General features: G+C 37.6%; 1 protein-coding gene across 1 annotated transcript in view; it reads left to right on the forward strand.

The window, feature by feature from the left end:
- Positions 1–23,853, forward strand: part of TET1 (tet methylcytosine dioxygenase 1) — a 64,709-nt gene that overhangs the window by 21,455 nt on the left and 19,401 nt on the right. Inside the window, exons 4-6 of the mRNA XM_005153682.3 lie at positions 8,943–11,472; positions 12,684–12,774; positions 13,413–13,506. Coding sequence (XP_005153739.2) covers positions 8,943–11,472; positions 12,684–12,774; positions 13,413–13,506 — 2,715 coding nt within the window. The remainder of the gene's footprint in view (positions 1–8,942; positions 11,473–12,683; positions 12,775–13,412; positions 13,507–23,853) is intronic.

Consider the following 23,853-nt stretch of genomic DNA (forward strand, 5'->3'; position numbering starts at 1 on the left):
AATAATGCCTTTGTAAATGGTCTGCAAATTATTCATCTTACTCTAGTAATTTTCTAATCCTTAATTTTTCCAGCAAGTTTCTGGGGAGGTTGAAGCCTGTCCCTTGAGGACTTTCCCCTGTGATACAGTGAGCTGAACAGAATGCAGAAATGCACTCCTTCCCTTTCCCTCCTACTCCTGCAGAGCACTTCAGGGCTGCTCCCTCTCCCATCTGCCTCCTTTTCAGGACCCATGCACTGCTGCTCAGAAGCACCATCATGCTGCTCTTTGTCCACACAGCCCACTTCCCAAAATGTTGTTCCTTTGAGAGGAAGACAGAGAAAAGTAGGGTTTTCTGGTTTAACTCATTTGTTACATGAGCAGTTGTGAGGATAGTGCTGCTCCTTGGGGAATGGAGGAGGCAGAGGTATAATGAGTCTGGGAAGCGTTAAGGACAGGGCAAACCTAATGATTACAGTGGTTTTGGAGGGAGTTTGCATGTTTTGAATACCTATTTGTAGATCTTGCTGTCACTGTGTTTTAGTGCCATGGTGGGTCTTCCACTTCAGTGGATTTAGAGGAGCCTCTTCCAAAGGTAGAAAATGTGTTTGTGACCAAAAGTGTTGTAAAATAATCAATAAAAGCAACATAGTTTGTGGGAAGGAAGGAGCTACATGTGTAGATGAAGGCCAGTTGCATGAGTATATTGATACATTGTTTAGATCTTAACTAAACTTCAGTATTACAGAGTAAACTCTGGTTTCCTATTCCAGGTATGTTGTTGATACTACTTGTGTTTAATACTGAATTATGAGCTTTATTAAGCTTGTACTTGTTGTATGTAATGTAGGCATTGAAATAATTGAGATGGCTTTGCAAATTCCAGAAATCTGTTGTCAGTTTGCTGTTTGTACATACATTTCTAAATGGATATATAGAAAATGCTTTGAAAATACACACTGTGTGTTTAGAATCTGATACCATATTGCTAGGCAACTTTGTTTATTGCTTTTAACTGATGTAGGAAAAAAACAGTGAGAAAGCCTGAATGCATTTGAGCAGCAGCAGATTTTAATTTCTGTGATATATTTTTTTTCTTTCTGTAATGTTGTACTAAATTTTTTGTTTAGTGTTACTGAATATGAGAAAGTTAATTTTGCACATACTACTGCAGCAAACTTTGCCGTTGACATTACTAGGAGCCTTGCCTATGTAGAGACGAAAAGATTTGAATCCTACTGAATTAAGTTCCATTTGGGAGATAAAAAGAATCCATAAGTTCTTAGAAAGATGTTTTATTTTTTTATGTCAAATACATGAAACTTAACCAACATCAAGGAAACAGAAATTATACGTAAGGAACAAATAATAATCAGTTTTCATTAACTTATATAAAGTTAATATATAGAATGTATTTGGCTGTCCTTGTCCTAACAGCTTTAATATTCAGCCTTTAAGAATATTAGAATATTAAGAATAATTCAAGGCTGATTTAAAATTGACTGGTTTGTGTCTAGACACTTGACTGTGAATTTCTTTCTCAGTGTTTTGGTGTTGTTTGTATTGTGTTATAATTTAATTGATGCTGTGGAGTAAAATTTGGCTCTACATTTACTTTTCCTAAAATAAAGGTTTTGCTGAACTTGTGAATAAGAGAGAGAATTTCTGTGCCTTTAAACATGTAAATATACAAAAAAAAAAACCCAAACAAACAAAAAAACCCAACAAAAAAAAACCCCAAACCCTATACCAGAAAAAACTAAAATAAAAAGCATTTACTTTTGTGATGGATAATCACTGTCTTAATTCTGCAATGTAAACATCACTGTTGCAGTGCTGCCCCAGAGCAACATTGCTGTTATTCCAGTATGTGAGTGAAAGCTGGTACTCCTGTAAAGAGAAAGCAGAAGTTACATACAATGTAAATTCCATTTTAGCTTTATTGAGAACCATAGGTATGCTAGCTTAGATTGAGCCAGAAGAGAAATATGATTTGCCAATTTTTAGCTTCTTTCCTCATGAGAATATGCAAAACAATCCTGAATAGTGCTCAGCCTTGTAACTTGGTGGCTTAAGTGACCAGCATTAGTATTTTTTTCCTTTTATCTGAATTACTTTTAGTTGTTCTTCTGACATATCCTGTCACTGACTTTTCTGTTGCTGAAGAGTATTAGGTATTCCTTTTAGTCTTATGGCCCCCCCATCAGCTGTAAAACCAGGCTAGAATATACCTATAAAATAGATGTTTGAATTTGGAGAAGACCTTTTATGTGACTTGTTGTGAAGTGTATTTGGGACCTGTGCTGATATTTCAAAGTGAGTGGGGAAAACGGGCTTAATGTGTGTGAGAGCTGGTTAGCATTGTTAGCTTACTGTGTTGTATGCCCTTAGCAGATCTGGTCTGAGAGCAGCTACTGGCATGTAGCAACTTGTAAATCATGTAATTGGTTGTACAACAGATGGCTAGGCACTTAAACTGGGTCCTAAATTAAGGAGCCGAGTATCTTCCTTGTTAGGTTCTAGGAACTGGAAGGTTATATTGTTACCTTAGCAGTTCAGGTCTTTACTGAACTGAAATCAAAGGAAAATTAACTTGTGTCAGTTTGGTTCACCTATGGTAAACTCAAGCAAGATCACGGAGATCACATGTTCTTGTGCTGAGAGGTTGTAAGAGTGTATCAATTTATTTGGATTAAGCATCATGTTTTAAAAATAGCTCAAATAACTTTTTTTTTTGCAAGAGTGCAAAGTACAGGATAGAAAGTAACTCATCTTTTTGTAATTGTATTGTCTTTTATGTACCAAATCATTTCACTAACACATTTGCCCATGAAGTTCCAATAGGAATTTCTGTAGTCACTGTGCAATTGATTATTGATCATGTTAATGCCCTCCTTAAAGACATTTCTTTATAAGATAGAAACCTGCATTTTGTAAATAAAGTCCCATGTCTTTGTTGTTAGGTACACTTTACCTTTAGCTCTATTGAAATGTGTGCTTGCAGCTGGCTTGCCAGTTAGTTTAGGAGGTATCATGACTGATCTTTTAATTATTTGCCATTTTTCTATCAGTATTAGTTTCACTTTTCGTTCACATCGTTGATAAAAATATTATGTGTGATCTGCTCCCTGAAGACCCTGTTATGAACACTGTGATGATTCTCCATTTACAGCTAAGGGCCAGGCAAGGCTTTTGTAATGCTTGGGGATGGTTTCATAAATGAGTAGACCACAAGAGATATTAGCTAGCGTGGATAAATTCAGAGACTGATTTTTTTGTCATCTCTGCTTTTGAGTTAAAGTGCATTAGGCGAAGGTTGTATTAGGGAATACATATTGCTGCTAATAAGCATAAGTATCATTTTTCTTTTGTGAGTGAATTGAGTGCTATATTTTCCAGAGCTGCCAGTGTCTCTTTGAGTGCTCAGTTTCAATGTTGAAGACAAATAATTGAATAATTCAAAACACAAGTAAAAAACAAAACAAACCCCAATCCCAAACAAAATAAAAACCACCAAGCAAGATGCCTGTCTATGTTTGCTTCTTTGGCAAAATGTACTGTAATGTTTGGGTTTTTTTCTTTCTAAACACATCCACTTCTTGGGTGCTGTGTAGGAGAATGGGGTATCCTTCACTCTGCTTTTTTTTCTTGCTCCTGTTTGTAGCTGTCACAGCTTAGAGCTCAGGGCTGATGAAACAATTTGAGTTTGTGGCTGAGAGGGCCTATTTCCAAGTAGCAATCCAATAAATACATTTCTCTGGGGATCACCATTTGAAACCTTTAGAGCCAGAATTAGTGTCCTGTTGTTTTTTATTTTGTTAGTAAGCGCATCTGTTAGGTCCTATACTGTAGATCTTCTCTGTGAGTTGGTCTCATGGAAGTTGTTACCCAAGGTGGGCAGGAGATCTGTGATAGCAGTATAGGAGAGAAAATTAAGAGAACAAAGCTGTAAAGACTTTAAGGCCCATAATTCCTTATGGAAAGACAAGATAAGGACCTTTTCTTGTGGGAGAGCTGCCTGGTGTTTGGACATAGCAAAGACGATATAAATGGAGATGAAACTGGGAAGGAGAAAGCTAAGCTGTAGCTTGGAGAATGTACTTCACTTTTGTGGCTACAGATAACAAAAAAAAAACCAAAACACCATCAACTAGAGCAGACCTTCCAGCTCTTATAAGATCCAGTGTGAAACAGTACCTGCTGTGGTACTCCAGTTGGTGTCTTTGGGTGGATTTGATATTCAGGGGCAGGGAGTTGGGAGTGAGGAGGATCCCTCCAGGAAAGCCTGGATTTCCTGCCCCAGATTGGGTCACTTTATCCAGTTTTCCAGATAAGGAACTCTTGCTCTCCTGAGTAAACCATCCTCTCTGTCGAAACTTGTCTACATAATTTTGTCAAGAGTAGACATTATTTGCATTGATTGCAGTAGTTTCTATAATGTTTGTCATGTGGCTCAGTGCCATCTGTGGAGGTTGTGCTCTTGAGGAACAAAACATCTCTTTATGCAGGTTGTATTACATTAATAGCAGGCCCCAATCTATTTCTCTGCAGAAAGTCTGATAGAAAATCTAAGTTGCTGTAGAAGTGTAGTATATTAAGAGACTGTTTCGTATCTATGGTTTTTATGCAAGTGTGGTGGTAATTGCTTTGTGCCTCTGGTGAAGTTCATAGGATTATGCCCCAGCTTGCAGCTTGGCCTCTATCTGGCTGTTCTCTGATGATTACCTGCTTGGAAACCCTGCTCAGGCAGCAACTTCCAGTACATTGCTGTTGTTGGCATTCTAGTAGTCAAACATGAGGTAGTGTGGTTTTACAGATTTAAGGACAAACTATTTTATTGTATCTGCATTTATTTTGGAATGCAAAGAAACCTTGACTCTTTCAAGAAGGTGACTTACATTTGCCACAGCATCCCACCTTGTATTTGTTCTAACCAATGCACAGCTTTGTACATAGCACTCAACATAAGCAACTGTTTCTTTGCACATGTGCTCTTTGTCTCACTGTCCCTGACCTGTCCATATCTTACCTCCTTATCCCTGTATGTTGGTCCTGTACAGTGCAAGTCACACATTGCACTGGATTTCATGTCCAGCGGAGCAGATGCTGGAGAGTAGGAATAAATTGCATAGGGGTAAATTGCTGCTGGCCAGCTGGCTGGTACTTTAGCTCATGGTGAAGCAGTGGCATCTGACAGTTGGACCATAAACAAAACACCCTGTTCAAATGTTATATCAAGTACACTTGGTTTTTTTTCCAGGTTTTCTTAAAGTTTTACTGAGGAGCTGCCAGCTCTGTGCCAACATGGAAGGGCACGTGGGGATGGCTACATGTCTGCAGACACTGCAGCAGGATTCAGACTTACCCATTGCACTGCAATGGAAAAGAGTTACAAAACACAAGCACTGTCACCCACTTGTCCTTTTATGTTGATGAATGTTGCGACCTTGGAAGAGCTCCTTTTTGTGTCATCCTGGTTATTGGTACAAGCTAATATCTCATAGAGACATTTTACCAGTAGTTTGCCTGGGCATTATCTGTTATTTTTTTGTTTATGGGAGTAATTGATTCCAGTTATGTCCTTGTACAGTATGTGTTGTTACCATCTATAGTTTTGAAACAAGAGACATAAGCCTATGGCCTGCCGTCTGTTGTACAGCAGATGTGGAAATGTCTTTAGCATTGTGGTTTGATTGTCAATTAGTGAACTCTGCCGTTACCTCAGAGGCATCTTGTGTTAAGAGTTAATACTAAAGTCTGATCCTTTCAGAGTGATGAAATAATTTACTGTAACTGGCTATTCATATGTGCTGGAGGTGTGCTCACAGAGTGAATTTTTATGTGTATAAGAGGTATTGTCTGGTTAAAGTAATACAGCAATGGCTACAGCCGCCTATATTCCATGCTTCCTGTCTTAATAGCTCTAGCTACTCCAGAGCCTAAGCTTGAGCATGATTTGTTACTGTTTTATGTCTCCAGATAGAGTAATACTCTCCTTAATGAGGAAGAGAGGAAATTACTTTTATTGATCCAGTTTATTCCTTACCTTTTCATTACACTTGTGTAAAAGATTTAGAAATCAATCAGATCAGACTTGTGTGTTTAACTTCCATGAATTTTAAGACTGTTGCTTGGAATTGTGGTATCCTTGTCTGTAGTTTTCACTTTTTTGAGTCCTTATTCAAGTATTTGAAGACGGATTGCTCCTAGATCATTCAGGTGCAAGAGGTTTTTGCTGGGATATTACTTTTAGTCTGCCAGACTTACACTGAGAAGAATCAAATGGACTCTGCCCCTGCTAGTATATCTGTATTTCTTTTTATGTTGGGAAGCAATAATTTCACATATTAAATGGAAAACCCCAGTGAAAAATCTGGTAAGAGAGGAAAGAAAATGGTAAATTGTAGGATCCATTTGCGGTTCAGTAGCAGAAGAGGCAAGGTAGTGCTCAAAAGAAAGAGAGGGTTTGGGTTTCTTTTAATCAAATCCGATTTTATGATAATATTTATTCTTTGTGTGGAAAAATTTAATATTAAGAAAATCATGCCAGTGATATGAATCATCTGGTTCTCTTTTCTTCCTCATTGCATGTGGGCAGCTTCCAGAAATTTTAGTGGAAATTATTATGAATGAGGAATAACTTTATTTTAAAAGTAATCCCACTTTACTTCTGTGTTCACTGGGGTCTTACGAGGACTCAGGACTGCACCTGTGTACTACTGTCAGATTACAGATATCCTGAGTGGTTTTTAAGCTTTTAGGTCAGATGAAAGTTTTTTGTTGAGGAACAACATAGGGGAGAGAAGTGTGATGACATTTTTGCGCTTTGAATTGCTATCAGTGGACTCTCTGTCAGATCTTTGATCTCTGCTGACCATGTATGAACCTTCCTCGTTCCCCCCACCTCTCATTGCTCTCAGTCTACCAGACTTAGATTTATTCTTTTTAATGTAGTGACTGAAACCCTCTGTAAAAATAAAGGAAAGGCAAAAAAATGTTGTTGTGTTGAAAATGTACAAATGCCGGGAAATTATTTTAATCTACATGCTTTTTATATCCTTAGCCTCCTAATTGTCTAATTAAGTAATTTTTTAATAATGATTTTATATGGTTGGGACAACTTTTGGACTAATAGAGGTATTAGACATACTTTTGCTGAAGAAAAGGAGCAGTTTCATATCCCATTTTTTTGTGAAGTTGAGGTAATTAAAATTCAGCTTTTGCACAGGTATGAACTTGTGGAAATTAACTTTTCAGTGGTGGGCCCTTAAAATATTTTCTAGTATGGTTGCATTTACTCTTCCTAACAACAGAACTGCTTAACCACTTTTGTGGATCCCTTAGAAATTACTCAGTGATCCCCATGGTCTATGGACCATTCGTTGATTGAAAATCACCAGGATCCGGAGGAGTTGACGCTCACAGACCATTAGTCAGCATCTGAGTGTACTGAAAAAGCAGTAAATGAGGTATTTTTATGTAATTTTGATAGGCTTGACTTATGCTGAACATGTTTTTACACAGCATTTCCATGAGAATTCATGATGCCTCTCATATAATTGAGGGCATGCTATGGGTTCCCAGTTTAGTTTTTTATCAGAAATCAGTTGTGAGGTAGACACAGGACTCCAGATGGAGCTGGGCCTGTATGCCTTGTTTTGCCTGGGGGTTTCTGGCAATTCCATCTTTATGCTTATGATTAATTGTAAATCTATTTTGCATTTGTTCTTCTGAGTTTTCTCAGAGAAGTCCATGCACTTTAGTTTAGACCACAAAATCATGTCTGATTTAACTGAATGTTTTATATTAAACTGGGTGCTATTTTCTGGGAACTGCTAAGATGTACAGTGCCAATGTGTGCAATTAATCAGTTGTATTGCTTATCTGATTTAAAAATCAGTACTGGTTTTCTTGTTAAAGTAGGGCTTAAGGCTACAGACGATTTAAATAACTCATAGGTGTTAAAATACCACTAAGTACCGGCTCTGTCTATTGTGACTTAAAATTATTTTGTAAAAGAAAATGTAAATAAAATTTATTTAACATAATAAGAATTAGATTCCTGCCTTTATTGCTGTTTCTGACTGAGTTCCTGCCTTTTTTTAACTTAAATTGTGTAAATCCTTACTTTATATCCATACCATATTAATGCTAATACACATATTCTTTCCAACACACAGTATTTTGATTCTATCTAGATGTTGACATTGTTTCAGCCATGAATTGTATATCAGTGAAGATGAATAATATATTTAAGCAAATATTAGGATTTAGAGGTTACTAGAATACTGGTAAGGATAGCTTCCACGAGAGACTGTTCAGAAACCTAGAAATTACCATCTAAATACAGAAGCTAAACAGTGTTTAGGGGATAATGCTCAGGTGAGCTTATGATAATTGGCTTAGTATCCATTTCAGCTTAGGTTTTATAATTTTTTTTAAGACCTTGAAACTAAGCCTGAAAACCAGCCATTCTTGCTAGAGTGTCCAACCAAGTGTTGAATCAGTGTCTTGCTCTAGCCAAATTGGTATAATTCTGCCAAATTACTACTAAACTTATTTTGGTACAAGCCTATGTATTTCAGTCCAGTACTGAGAGACTTTCATCTGCTTATGCAATTCATTAACAATTGAATCCTTAGACCTGATTCTAAATGCTGATGTACATCCACTAATTCATTTCTTCAGTCTCCCCCCAACACAACATGCACACAATTTCTTTCTCTGTTCTCCCCCAAGCAGTGGGTAAAACCAGCTATAAATATAGACAGGGCTTTTCGGCTTCAGGGGGGTTTATGACTTCCTGTTTGGTTGGGATTTTTTCCCCAGTGTCTGTGCCTGTGCTTGATTAGGATATTCCTCCATCTGTCAAAGCAGGGTTTAATTGCTGTAAATCTTATGCTTCTTATTTTTAATGTTTTTTAAACAGCTGTTACAACAATATTTTTTTAATTATTTTATAGGCAAATTTAGAAAACAAACCAGTAAATGGCCGCAGACCAGAACTCATGGAATGCAGTATATGTGGTCATGGTGAAAAATACAGGGTGAAAACAAACCAAACAGTACCCATTGAAAATGTGCAGTCTAAGGAGAAAGAAAGAATGACAGGCTTAGAAGCAGAGAAGTGGGCACATAATGAGAAGCCATCTTTCAGTGTCCATGTCAATGGAGATATCCACGGAACTGTAACAGGCAACGAACACTTGAAAAATGCTGAAGACAGTAAAAGAGCAGTCTCTCCCAGTCACTTAGCTGAGCCAAAATATTCATTTGCACAGACCATCAAAAATGGCATAAAACCCTTACATTATTCGCCACCAGAAGCAGTTGCTTCACTCAAAAAAGTGTCTGTAGAGGAAAGAACAGATTTGACAAGCAATTCACATATGCAATGGACCAACAATACCAATCTGAGTAACATAGTAAACACTCTGGTGACTGGTGTTGGCTGCGTTCACCCAGAAAAACCAGGAAATGTTTTGATGAAAGAGGAAAACTGCACTTGCAGCATCTTTGAGGATTATGATAAGTCAGTTTTGCAGACGGGTTCCATTTCAGATCTACAAGAAAGCTTGTGTTGCCCTCAGCTGCCTGAAGAGGAAGCGCATGTAGGGAAGGATGGCTTTAAAGTACCTAATGCAGAGACACAGCATGAGGATTCTTCATTCCAGCCAACTTTCTTGTCCCTGATTAAAACCAGAAATTTAACTGTAGAACAGGTTGTAGCTATTGAAGCTTTAACGCAGTTATCTGAAGTCCCTTTAGAAACAACTTCACCAGCTAAAACTGAAAGTACTGAACGCACAGAAGAAACAACTTCCAACTTGTTCCATAGTTATAAAAGGGATATCTCCTCCTCTTTCACATCTTCTGCGTTAAAAGAAATCAAAGATGCTTACTTACAGAATGAACAACAGCTCTTGGCTCACTGCACTCACTCACAGAACCCTCTCCCTAATAAGGCAGTGTTATACAATGGCCAAAGCTCAGTTTCTGATTTGTGTGAAAAACCTTCCCATCTGGCTGGTGAGATGTACAAATTACAGTCATCCTCAAAAGATACCAAAACTTTATCTGACTTAACATCTAATGCAACATCATTTTCAGGATATACTACCAAGAAAAATTATACCTGTGATCCAGTCACCCTTGCACGGTATTGCAATGCTTCATGTAATGTCCAGCAAACGAGTAATAACTTGGAAACACTTGGCCAGTTAGAGCAAAACCCAACTTGTAATGATTTGAACTTGGAACCTAGTTCTTTGATTAAAGGAGGAATTCACAGCCAGGATGAAGAGGATGTAGCTACACAACTAACTCAGCTTGCAGCACTAATTGAATCAAACCAGACAAATCCTGTGCAGAAGAATGACATAAAGACATCACTGCTTAATCTAATATCACATGAGAGGCAACCAAAATATAACCAAGATGGGATACAGAAAAAAGAATCTGTATTTTTTAAGCATAATCATAGTTCTTTACTGTTAAAACAGAAGCAGCCAACAAATAAAAAAGGAAATGCTGTACCATGGAAACCAAGACACAAAAAGAAGCCTCAAGAAGCACACTATCAACAAAATAATCGAAACCAGCTACAGCCGTTGTCATGCCAGCGTAGTGAGTTACAGGACATTTGGATATCATCAAAACTCCACAAGCTTGGTCAAACCCTGCCACAGGACTCCAGAACAACTCCATCTGAAAAAAAGACTCCAAGAACCAAAGCACAGAGAGCACTGAATCAAAATCTAGCATCACAAGAAAAAACTAGATTATTTCTCCCACAAACACAGATAAAATTCCATAGATGTTTACCTGAGATACCTCAAGAGAAAAAAAAAAAAGACATGTTATTTGGCTGTGAAGTGGTGAGTGAGCAAATCAAAACTGCAGGTTCTAGTGAGCCACTAGGCATTGATCCTCTGAAAAATGAAGTTGTTGCACGTAACCAACATAGTGACCTGTCCTCCGGTAATGCTCTGGCTCTTTCACAGTTGAAAACAGCATCGTTATTGAACAGACCAAGTGAAAGCCTACAGATGTTTACAGAAAAATGCAATTCTCAGGTACAGCAAACAGCGAATGTCAGTCAGATGCATCCTTTGCCTCAAACTTTTAATCAGTCTAACCTGAGAACTAATGAAATCCATAGTGAAGAAAAACCCTATATTCAGCATGGTGCTGTCGAACAAGTAGATCCAAAGTCGCAGGTGCTACCTGTTTCCTGTGGGGGGGCCCAGGTACCAGGTTCTGTTGAAGCTCTCAGGAACATGGAGAGTACCGATGAAGTGTCTGTTCTCACGCCAACCAGTTTGGGTACTGACCACCTGCAGAGCACAAGTGACTCAGGGTGCTCTCCAGCAAAAAACACACTCAGCAGTTTCCTTGAATCACCTATGAAGTTTCTTGATACCCCTACAAAAAATTTAATAGATACGCCTACAAAAAAAGGACAGTCTGAATTGCCAACTTGTGACTGTGTTGGTAAGTCTTTTTGCTAACTTTTCCTATGTCTTTCAGATAGAGGTGTGTTATGTTGCTTCCTTTAATGTGAGAAGTGTACTTGACACTTACTTAGCTGTTGCAAAAGAATCAGTATTTCGCCATTAGGAAATGGGACTAAATTATTTTGTCCCTTTCTGTATCTTGTGCTCAGTGCTCTTTGGACCTGCAGAACATGGAAGAATTTATTATTTTTGGTAGTGCAAATGGCAGACTTAAATACTCAAATTTAGACCCAGTAGAAAAATGAGTTTTTCTGTTTGTTGTCATTGCTGACTTGTGCTCTGTGTGAATTTATCTGCTGTATATCAGATTCTGATTTTTATGAACTAGTTCCTGTCTGAGATGGGCTGGGTAAACATTTCCCAGTATATTGTCATTGTGGCCTAAATGCTGTTAGGTAAGCAGCAGGGCGTAGTTGTGGATGGTATTGCTATTGTCACTTAATACTGATAACCACTGTCAGTTTGCTTTGAAGAGCCTATGTCAAAGGATACTGGGTGCCTCTTACGGGAGGGAGGAGAGGGAAAGCGGCATTCCACTGAGGCTGCATACGTGATAATTTGCATTGCAGGATAAGATGTCAGGCCAAACTCAGTACTGAGGATTTTGCAAATACAGCTTGATTTATGGTGTTAGACATACTGTGTTTTCAGACTGTCAAAGCACACAGACGGAAACACAAGTCAGAAATTTTACAATAAATTGTACACAGTCAAATTGTTTTATCTTTGCTTTAATGTTCTGAATCAATAGAGTGCTAGTTAAGAGGCCTGGATTATGTTTAGTGTTCTGTAGTACATGACTATTAGTTACTTGTTTTTCCTCTCAATTTTCCTTTGTCTAAAATGAATTAATGTTTTCCAAGCAAGAAGGATATTGGGAAGCTTACTTAGCTTACATCTCCTGTAATGAAGATTTGTAAAGAATGCAAAATATTACTATAATTAGGATTACTTTATAACATAAAGAATAAATGCTAGCAGATTAATAGGAGGAAACAAGTATAAACTAATTTAGATGCCTCCGAGGAGAAAAATCTGCCATACTCTTTATTCAGTGCATATCAAGGACAAATTTTCTGTATTGTAATTTAACTTGGAAGATGCTTTTGTAAACTGTTTCTAATCTTATTTGTAACGGTGTAAATAAATTTTGTATGTGACAACTTAGCTTTCTCAATCTGCTTACAGAGCAAATTATAGAAAAAGATGAAGGCCCATATTACACACACCTCGGGACAGGACCAAGTGTTGCTGCTGTGAGAGAAATAATGGAGAACAGGTGAGGAAAATTCAGCATCTAATGCTCACAGTATTTTTGGCTGTCTAAACAGGAAAGAACAACAGTGATGAGAAAGCAGACGCTGTGTTCAGCTTTGTTTTCCTAAACTTTCTCAGTACTTATTTGTAAAGTGCTTTCCTGTTCAGGTGTGCATGAGGTTGGACACTAGCATTTAGGTTCCAAACTCTCATGTTTATTGGAGCTCTTGCAATTTCAGAGTTCAATTTCAAGTGCAGTGTGCTCTTAGGTGCTGTTAAAGTCAATAGGAATGACAGTAATCAGCAGCTGGCAGAATTAGCTTTTCTAGTGTTCTGCATGCAAAGAAGCTGCGGCAAACTGGACAGAAAGGTCACATTAGTGACTGAGTGCACTAGGATTGACATGCAGGTAACATTTTCTTTCCCAGATAATGTTTCCTTAGTGGCAGAAATGTGTTATCAGAAGAGAGATGTCAAAAATCGCTCTTGCAAATAGGATTTTACATTTAAAAGTGTTTTTGACATTAAAAATATTTTGTTTTCTTTTTGTTCTCAGTTATGTGAAAATAAAGTTGTTCTTCTGGTTTTATTGGAAAATTGTCCTGTTTTAAAATGGTCTACAGCAGTTTGTCTAACTCATGAACTTTTTTTTTAATGCAGGTATGGAGCAAAAGGAAGCGCTGTAAGAATAGAGGTAGTGGTTTATACAGGCAAGGAAGGAAAAAGCTCTCAGGGGTGTCCAATTGCCAAGTGGGTAAGTTTTTATGTTACAGCAGTGAAATAGTTTTGTGTGGCTTTTAAATATCAAATGATGTGTAATTCTTGATCTTAAACATAATCTGATCTTTAATGAAGATTATCTGGTTCTTCATTTACTTAATCTATAAGTCTGCCTGAATGATGAAGCTAAGGAAAAGAATATTTATTTTTTTTTTCAATTTATTGAAGATGTGGTGCTATGTGTTATGCTGTGGTTTGAATGAGAGTGAGAGATGCTTAACAGGGCTAGCAGGGATGATCAAATCAAGAGTAAGAAGATCCTGACACTGTCTGAGAGTTGGAGTGGTCCATGTTATTGGGATGGGATTGTTGCTTGGGAGAGTTGGAAAACTCCATTAACATTTTTTAAAGCCTTTCTTAGTTGTATGAAAATCTGAAGAAAAGAGAGTGTGGTGGATCAAGAGGTTCAGTCTCATGTGCCATGGAGTTTATTACTATTCTGGGGGAACTGAACTCAGTATTTGGAAATGTAAATATTATGGTGATATTTTTCACCAAAGTCTTGCCTCACATTGCTTCCTAGGAGCCAGGAAATGAGGTAACAGACAAGCTCCAGGGGAGAGCTTGGAAAGAAATAATTGTCCTTAATCTTTGCTGAAGCCACTAAGGGAGGTAAAAAATAGACTGGAAATGTAAACTGAATATTGGAAAATAATAACTTGGTTGTTAAAAGAAAAAAAATTAAAATATTGCTGTGTTTAGGAATTCCAGACTTGAATGAAAAAATAACGAAGATAACTGCACAGTTAGGAGACTAGCATTTGTAACTACATGGTAAAACCAAGGTTATTACATGTTGTACGTGGATGGTATTGCATGCTAAATATTGACTTTTGGAGCAGCCAAAATTTTTTTTTATATGCAATACCTAAACTTTTTCAGAAGGGAATATTGTATGTGCGTGTTGCTTCAGATAATATTTAATAACAAATCAGCATCCAAGAAAAAAAGATGACGAAATTAATTTTGTAAACAACTGACCCCAAAAGAATGGAATTATTTTTCTCAGTGTTTGAACTAAATAGAACACTCAAGTTTTAACTGAGGAAATGAGTTAAAAATCTTACCTTAGACACAGACATGAGCAGTTGAAAGGAAAAAGGCATTTGAAGCTAAGTCTTGACCTTGATTTTTTTTCTTTTGCCAGTATCAACACACTATCTTTGATGTAAAACAGAAACGCTAGATTTTATTGTATATCTGCATGGCTGTAGGTATCCAACATGTGAATACAATATGACAGTTAGAAAGCACTCATGCATACAGAAAAGGCTGTTTTAATGTATGGGGACCTGCTCTCATGTTAGTTAGATTTTTATATTTCTATATGTAAAGTGTTTTACAAGAGTAAGCTTTTAAGTTCATTAACTTGGTTTTTAAAGGTGCAAACTTGGTTTATGCAACAACAACGAAAAACTTGTTTTTTGTGTGCAAGTTCAGACCCAAAAGGATTAATGCTTTTCCAGGTATGCTGTTACTGTGAGACTCTTCAGTATAAGAGTGGGAAGGAAATCACTGAAATCTCCTCTGTAGGACTGTTCATCCTGTATAAAATCCACATATTGGGGCTGGTATTCGTAATGGGTTGCATTAACTTTTCATTGGCAATGCTAATTTTATTCCTTATAATGGAGCATATTTGGGTTTGGGCTATGACCAAAGAAACACAATTGTGAAATTTGTTTGAAAGCGTATGGAAAAAGTTTGCTGTGCTCTCTGATAATTGCAGTCACAAGGTTCTGTCAGCTGCACAGAGACTTTTACTTACTCATTTACAGTGTACTTTGGGACTGATTCATTTCTTTGCAGATGGACAAGCTATTGCCCTTAGGGCTCCTGAGAGACTTGCTGTGAGAGCACCACAATGGAACACTACTGAAGCAAATATAAGGAAAGATTGAATGTATCTCTTGATCATACTGAACTGTTTTTCCCAATTAATTTTCCCTATTTCAACCAGCCTTACTAGTTCACTAGAAGAATTTTAAGATTAAAGGAGGTTTTCTAAAATACCTGTGTCCATACATGCTTCTGTTACTGACTGCATTTCTTAATTCTGATTCTCTCTTAAATTGTTTTTGCTGAAGTGGCTCCAAACGTGTGCCTGGTGTGTTAAACATTTACTGAGACAAACTCTTTTTCCACCAAAGGAGCTGATGTTTTCTTCCTTAGATTTCAGGTTACCATAAGCTTGCAGAAACTTGTCTCTTTCAGTCTTCTTTTGAGAAGGAAGAATAAACATCTGTTCTTCTGTGGGTTTTTATGTATTATATTTTAGGTTGATATTCTGTCCCTTTGGATGTGGGCAAGAGCCCTCTTATTAGTTGAATGTAAATATTATCAAAAAATGCTACCTAGATTTTGAAATGTTATGGTATGTTACGTGTAAGCATTAGACTGGCATCCACATCAGCTAAACTGTGTGCAGTGAAGATGAGCATACTATTGTTTTCTCTACATGGGGTGGCAAGGAGACTGCTCAACCTTTTTTTTTGGTGCCAAATTATGTTGTCTTATTTTTATGTCAAAATAGAAAGAATAAAGTTTTGCCAGAGTTTTTTAATGTGTTGATATCTGTGGAGATAATAACATATTCTTCTTTATTTTCTGCTTGGATTTCTTTTGCTTTTATGCTTTGTCCAGGTTCATCATACTTCTTCATAATAAGTTAAAGAAAAAAAAAAGCCTCTGGAGTATTGAAATTACTCACCTGAAATTACTGTAGGCATCATCCTGCTGCTCTGAAGTCCAAGATATGTGCCTCTGACCTCAGAGGAGGTTGGCTTCAGCTCTTAATATTTTCTGGATGAAACCCGTTTCCTATGGGTTTCTTCTCCTGGTTTCAGTGGACATTGGCTTGGATCAACTAAGCTGTCATTGTTATCTGTTGTCTTTATTCAGAGTTGCAATGTAATTTTTAAGGCTCCAGCTCTGAATAAAGACAAGAGGTAAGAAGTGATAAAAACACCAGATCAGGGTGGAGGTTCTTCTTGCTGATACCCTGTCTCCAGCACTGACTGATAGCAGAAAGGTGTAAGACCAGGGCAGTTGCTTCCCAGAAGACTTGCTTTGTTTCCAGTAATTCACAGCTCTGTGGTTCCCCAAGCTGGAGGCAGTGTCTTTGTGTTGAGTTGCCTTTCACAAATGTTGTCATCTTTATTTCTCTTTTTCCTTCCTGGTCTCTTATGCTAGAAGTTAAAATGCTGGCATAATATTTTCAGCCTTGTGCTCAGTTCCCAGTAATTCCTAGCAGTCGTTGCTTTTTCTCCACTGCAGAGTAGTGATTTGGCGTTTTGATAGCGCTTTCTATCATTATGCCAGCTTCTTATTCCTACATGGTAATGGCCAACTCACAGTCCATCTCTTATCTAAAAATAGAATTGTTTTCACCATGTGCATTAAATATGCACATCTTCAGTGAATTTTATCTGCTATTTTACTGCCCGCTCAGCACTGCCAATCTCTCCTTCATTTGCAGATTGAGCTTGTCTTCACTATGCATTGCTTAGTGTCATCAACAACTGTTGTCATCCTTTTGTTTAACCTTAACAAACATGCTGAAGAGCACAAGCTTGACCACAGTTCTACAGAGCCCCACTGGAGACATACCAGCCTTTGTTTCGTGTCTTTTCACCAGCTATTCATGTGTAGTCCTTTAGTTCGTCCCTAGACACATTAGGGCTTTTAAAAAGCCTTTACCAAGGGACCTTACTGAATGGCTTTTGGAAATCTAGAAAGACCTGGAATTTGACTGAGCTGTGAATTTCTTTCAGAAAAGTTTGACTTCTCCCTGTGCATCATAGTTTCCTGTGTGATCACGGCTTTGCCCCACACAGATACCAGGTTAATTTGATCACTGGGTCGAGGTACTTTTTCAGGATCTTTGTGAAACATGATATCCTCTTGGTAATCTTCAGGTCCTCTGGTACTAATGTATTATAAATCAAGACAATACGCATCACATTTAATACTTAAGTTCTTTCATCTTTGAGTTTCTTTGGTGGATCCCATCTGAACTTTTTTTTTGGGGGGGGTGTGTTTGTTTAGTTTTGGGGTTTCTTTTGTTACTACTGTCCTCTACCCACTTTTGGCTTTAACTTCAGGGAAAAAAATCTTGGCTGTTCCCTGTGAAGGCTTCTGTCATCGGAATCTTCCCAAATTTCTAGTTTGTGAATACAGCAGAAGTGGATTTTGCATCTTGAGCCTTTTCTTCTCTGAGTGCTGGTTTTGTTTTAATATTAAACGGTTGGATGATCTGCTGGCTCTTCATATTCTGTTAGCCTCATGGTGGGCCTAATTTGTCTGAAAATATGGTATTATGGGGCTTTTGCAGGTAGTTTCTCAAACCTTTTCACTTCTGTACTGTTTGCCTTTTTTGTTTTTGTATTTATAACTTGACAGATCTTTATTATGCTTTCTGTAGTGTTGGGTGTATATTAGTAGGATATATAAAAAAGTAGGGGTGGATTAAAAATTGATAAAAAACCTAATTACAAATACTTTTAAAATACAGTTAAATTTGAAATTACAGTCCTGTACATACCTGAACCTAATGTTAGCCACTGAAATTAAGCAATTACTTAAATGTAATGCTTAGATAACCCACTGTTATAACCAAGTTTTTATACATCATTGAACTGATAGGAATTTGTAGCTAAATGCCAGACATTACAATTTGTTGAGTGCTGAATGAGCTTTCACAACTATAGATTCCTCTGCAGATGCAGAGAAGATGATTTTTCAGTTGATAGTTTAGTTTGAATTGAGAAAGTGATTGAAATCAGGAATTGAGAAAGCAAGAAAAATGAGTTACTTTAGCTAGGCACTCTACATATAAGGTATTGCTATCATTAGAAGATATGTGTAATTCATTGAAAAAAATTGATGAATAAACCAGGTACTTTGCAGTGGGTGATCACTGCTAATCAATGAAAATGGTGAGAGGAGCACTTTATTAGGAAGTCAGGCCCTTGTGAACAGACTCTCTGCTTGTTTTCTCTCCCACTTGGCAGTGAAATGGTCAGGTCTGGTGCGGCACTGCTGGCTAGGACATAGAGAAGCTGTCGTGCTATTCAGAACGTGTTAGAGTTGGGAATTTTTTTTGAAATATGTTTGAAAAGGGCTTTAAAGTAAATCCTTCTGGACTGACTGTTGCCTGGCTGCAGGTTTCAGTAAAATGGAGCTCCATTCTGCTTTAAACAGCTCACTGTACTTCAAGCTTTTATTTATTAAAGTGTCTTTATGATTAAATATGGAATTATATGATTGTGATTTGAATCACATACAGAGATTAAATAAGCTGTCTTTATGATTAAATCATGTTCTCTATAGGAGAAGTCTGGAAGGAAATTAATTCTGGGACATGGAGAGGGTGGTTAGTGGGGGTTTTATTCACCTCTTTGAACAATGTTATCTTAGAACATCACTTTCTTGTCTTAATGGTGTAAGATGTTAAATTAGTGTGTGTAGAGCAGGTACTATAGCTATGCAGGCACTGTTTTCACTGTTTGAAAGTGGAGGCATACCTTCTAAATACAGAATTGGAGGAGTTTATTTTGGACAAAAATTTTTGGAATGTCATCCAAATTAAAGCCATTCTTTAAGTGCTGTAATCCTTTGAGATTCAAAATTATTATAAACTTTTACATTGTTTCTGCAGTAAATAAAAATGGTTTAATAATGTTTCGTATGAAAAATCACTCAAATATTTTAATAAACATGAAACAAAAAAGGTATGTTAAGTATTACAAAAGAGCAAGCTTTGCTGTTATCACTACTTAAAACAAATGGGGTACCTGAACAACTGAGAGAGTAGATTCTTATTGACACCTATATGGTACAAAGTGCCATTTACAGTTGCCTGCTATACAACAGAAGGGGAGTCTGAGGCAGTAAGGAGTGGCATTAGGAATTTGGGACTTGAGTTTTGTCCTCATTTCTGGTTGTATGATTGTAGAAGAACCATTTATATATACTACAACCAATTACTCATTTGTAAACAGTACAGTATTGGTTCCAGTAGCAAGCTGAGAAAAGGTGTTTGCAGATAATTGAAGGTATCACACTTCAGTGATATTCTTGTAAAAATAGCTAAGTAACTTAATAGTATTTGTGATTGAAGGTAACTGTTATGTGCTAACTCTTTATAGTCTGCTAATACTCAAGAAGAGAGAATTCAGGGAAGTGGAACTTATTTCCATTTTTATATCTCTAGATGTACTGAGAATAAAATGATAAAACATTTTCCAGTAAGAGAAGGGTTTAATGTGCATGTAAGAGTGAACTGGGAAAAAGGAGGGCAGACTCACTTTTGTGGCAAACAAGAACATTGTTCCTGCAATCTGTTACACAGCATCACCTGCTAGAACAGCAGCAGGTTTTAGCAGCACTGTGCTCTCACTTTGCACTAGTGTAGATTATTATGGAATTGTGGCTTAACAGAGAATTTTGTCCAGTGTAGAGAGGACTTCATACACAGACTTTGCACAGAAGCAAAAGCTGCTGGTTAGAAAATGTGAAGCCAAAATGTTCTGAATGAATTGCCTATTTCAGGAAATTACAGTGAACAGTTAAGCTATGGTCTCACTTTAAAATCAACTACTGATATCCTGCAAAGGAGACATAGCTGTTTTGCTGAAGAAATTCAGAGTGAGTAGAAGGGAGTATTACAGTGGAACCACATACAGAGATTAAATAAACCTAAAAGAACCTTTTTATTGGTTCCATTATAATTTATAGCAGTGTATTTAATTCTCAGTTAAATTTTTGTACTATTTGCTAGTGGTCTGGTTAATGTCATATTGAAGTTAAGACAACTATTCCGGTGATGATAAATTGGAAAGTAATTTCTCATCCATGTGGTAATTCAGCATCTGGTATGCTTAGCTGCTGCAGTCTGACTCTTAGCTACTTACATAAGTCATGTATGTGCTAATTTAGATAGACTGGCTTATGTTTAAGGGCATAAGCAACTTTTATTCACAGTGTACTTATTCCTTGTTCTAGAGCTCCTGCCAAGGGTTGAGACAGTTGCTTCAACAATCTAAAAGAAATAATTCAAGTAAGTAGAACTCAAGCATTTGGACAGTTGAAGCGGGTTTTCTTGATAGCATAACTTTATTGATGCTGTTCAGTACACTCAGAAATTATTTGAAAAAAGTGGGAAAAACGGAGGTGGCAAACTGCTGATGATACAGAGTTGTTCAAGATAATACAGAGGAGGGACAGATATCATGAAGAGCAGGAAGGGATTGTGAACCAGCACAGATTGCTACTAAAACGATAGATAACTCACTTGATAAAGTTACACAAAAAGTGGAGTGTTGTATTTTCATATACACAGTGATGGACCGTAGATTGAGTGTAACTACTTGGGATAATAGTTCATTAGACATCAGCTTCAGTGTTCAGTAGTGATGAAAACAGCAGAAGAAACTGGTGAGAATTCCTGGAGATGAATAAAAAAACCCGTGAAACATTTGTAGTCTTCTGTGAGAAAGGATGCTGCACCCAGTCTTGAATACTGTCCAGTTCTGGTTCCCCAACTCAAGAAAGCACAGCAGAACTGATAAAGGTAGAGACACAGACTCATCAGCCTGCCTGAGAGGGAAAGGAAGACAGCAGGGCTCTCCAAGTCTTTGATGTGGCATGGAGAGCTGGACAGCAGTCTATTATTCACAGCCTCATCGTATATAAAAACTAGAGGGTACTAGCAGGGGATGAGCTCAGCACGAAGAAAAGCTAATGGTTTTTCTTTCATGTAGTCTGGAGTTAAGCTCTGGCCAGGAAGGCAGTGGATGGTAAAATGCTGCATAGTTTTAAAGTGAGTGGACAAATACACAGAAGGCAAATTCTTCGAGCTGGGAGAGAGCACATCCCCCAAGCTGCCGGCAGGTGGCTGGTAGGTGCCTGATGATTGTTGAGAAGCAGCTCTGCATGTAAATGCATTTCTTACTACTCATCCCTAGACAACTTCTGTAATCACTCTCAGAGCCAGGATAAGGCTGGACAGTCCATTCGTCTGACCTTGTTCTCTTCTTACATCATTCAATTATTGAATTCTCAGCATTCCTTTATGTCACTCTGCTGTCCCTCTGTGAGGGAGTGAAAAACTAACTTTCTGTCTTGTTGATCCCATAACTTGTTGCTAAATTGCTGGAGTAAATTCTGCTGCGTATCACACCTCTTCAATAAATATACTCTTAACTTTTTTGCTCAAGCTTTCTATTAAGAAAATCAGGTAAACTTCTACCTTTGTGGCTTGTAGAAATAGAGGTTTAGCTGTCGTATGTTGCCACAGTAGCTGTTGATTGTATGTCTGTCCTAGCTGGCTAGCTGTGGCTCACCTTGAAGGCTTGCTCATATTCTCAGATTCTGCCATTTGACAATATCTGGACTAGTTAAAAAATAAATTACTCAAGTTGCCTTCCTTTAGATGTACTCATAAACAAAGATACGTGGGTAGCCAGAATAACTCAGAACAAGCATGGTATGAAAAGTGTGCACCAGAGGGATGTACAAAATTTGATTTCAAATGTGATCAAAATAAATGATCCTGCCCAAATGTGCGCTCTACAAGGATGATACTTATGGTATTGTGTGTCCAAATTATTATTACCAAAGAGAGGTATTGCCACTTTGGGAATGTCAGCTATAGCATGTGATTGGGTATCATCACTTTATACAGGAAAAGTAATGTGGCTCCAGGTTGGTCTGTCCTGACACTGACTGTGTGCCTGGAGGAACCATGGTTGTTTCAATGCAAACTGTGCTCTTCTAAGACCAAAACAGTCAAATGAGAAAAGTGCCTTGTCTTTTTACTGCACACATGAACAGAACCACTTCAGCTGTAGCAGTCAGATGAGCATATGATGTAACCTCTTAAGAGCCACAGAAACACAAATTCAGACAACTAGTAAATCTATTACCTACCTTTGTGACTTGAAGGATGATGGATTATAAAATGGTTTTGGGTCCAGTAAGAGTGGTGCATTCTCTACTGCATGCACAATGAATCAAATTCCAGCTGTGTTTAACTCTGGGAAGTATGGTGTTATTTAAAAGGAAAGTATGCATTTTCTTCCTCTTGTCTTTCATTTTTCCTGGACTATGTGTTTTCAGTTTAGAACTATATGAGAACTCAAAAAGGGCAACCTGATACTGTACTGGGAAACTAAGAGGTACTGGGTTTCTTTATCAAAGTGACAAAGTCTAGAAACCAAAAAAAAAAGAAAAAAGAGTAAAAGCATCACCAGTTATGCTGAGTAACAGAATTAAATTCCTCTCCTTCTGACTTCAAGGAACTGTGCTGCCTCAGGAATGTAAAACTAACACTGACATGAATAACCTGTGTTGTATATCAGCCATAATGGATTTCTGTAAACCTTACTCAAATGTATATGAGTTTCATTTTTTTCCTTAATAAAAAATACTGTACTGGTTGGTCAGTCACAACAAAGATTCCTTTTCAGGACTGGTATCTCAGAGCCATTTGCTCATTTTGCCATTAAGTTTCAGGCTGATTGGATTGTGAGACTGCGATTAACTTTAGAGTGGTGATACTTTCTCTCTTGACACAAATTAAGCTTGCTTCTTCCTAATAAGCCTGCACAGATTCCCTCTGAAACTGTTCACATATTGAAAACCTTCTCATTTATGGATTAATTGCAACCGTGCTTTGGTCCTCACTTTTAATGAGTTCAAGTAATTTAGATATTCAGAGCTGATCAGGCTAGGGATCACATATGAATGACAGCTGCATGTCTGGCAACCAGAGAAGCTTTGATGTCAGTCCAATAGGGAATATGCTTGAAAACTCAGATACTTGGAGGTATTCAAGGAATAAGTGAAACTCCATTGCCTTCCTGCTTCTATCATGTATGACTACTAGCATATCTATGGAAGTTTTGCTGGTGGAAAATGGGGAGTTGGGTAAAAAGGCTGGATGACCAACTTTGTGCCCTCAGAAGTGTACTGCTATGGAGCTGGCAGAGAGTATCTGTAATTTAAGGGCTTGCCATCTGCAAGTGGAAAGGGAGACAGACTTGCTGGTACCCATCCTATATATGATAGAGCCAAGGAGGAAGATTTAGCCTCTGCTGCCCAAGTCCCAGCTGAATGTGTTTGAAACGGGGGTCTTGACATCTTTGTTGGACACCTCATACAGGCTATGCCTGTTAAAAACACATTGGAAGAATAAATATACCATCAAAGATTATGCTGTAGCGTTACCTAGCTTTAAGGCAGTTTTTTGTCTTCTTACAATGCAACTCTGTTTCTAATTATGAAAAAACCCTGGATATGTGGGAGTAGGAGTGTCTAG

The sequence above is a fragment of the Melopsittacus undulatus genome, chromosome 4 (assembly GCF_012275295.1).
Source record: "Melopsittacus undulatus isolate bMelUnd1 chromosome 4, bMelUnd1.mat.Z, whole genome shotgun sequence".
Classification (NCBI taxonomy): domain Eukaryota; kingdom Metazoa; phylum Chordata; class Aves; order Psittaciformes; family Psittaculidae; genus Melopsittacus; species Melopsittacus undulatus.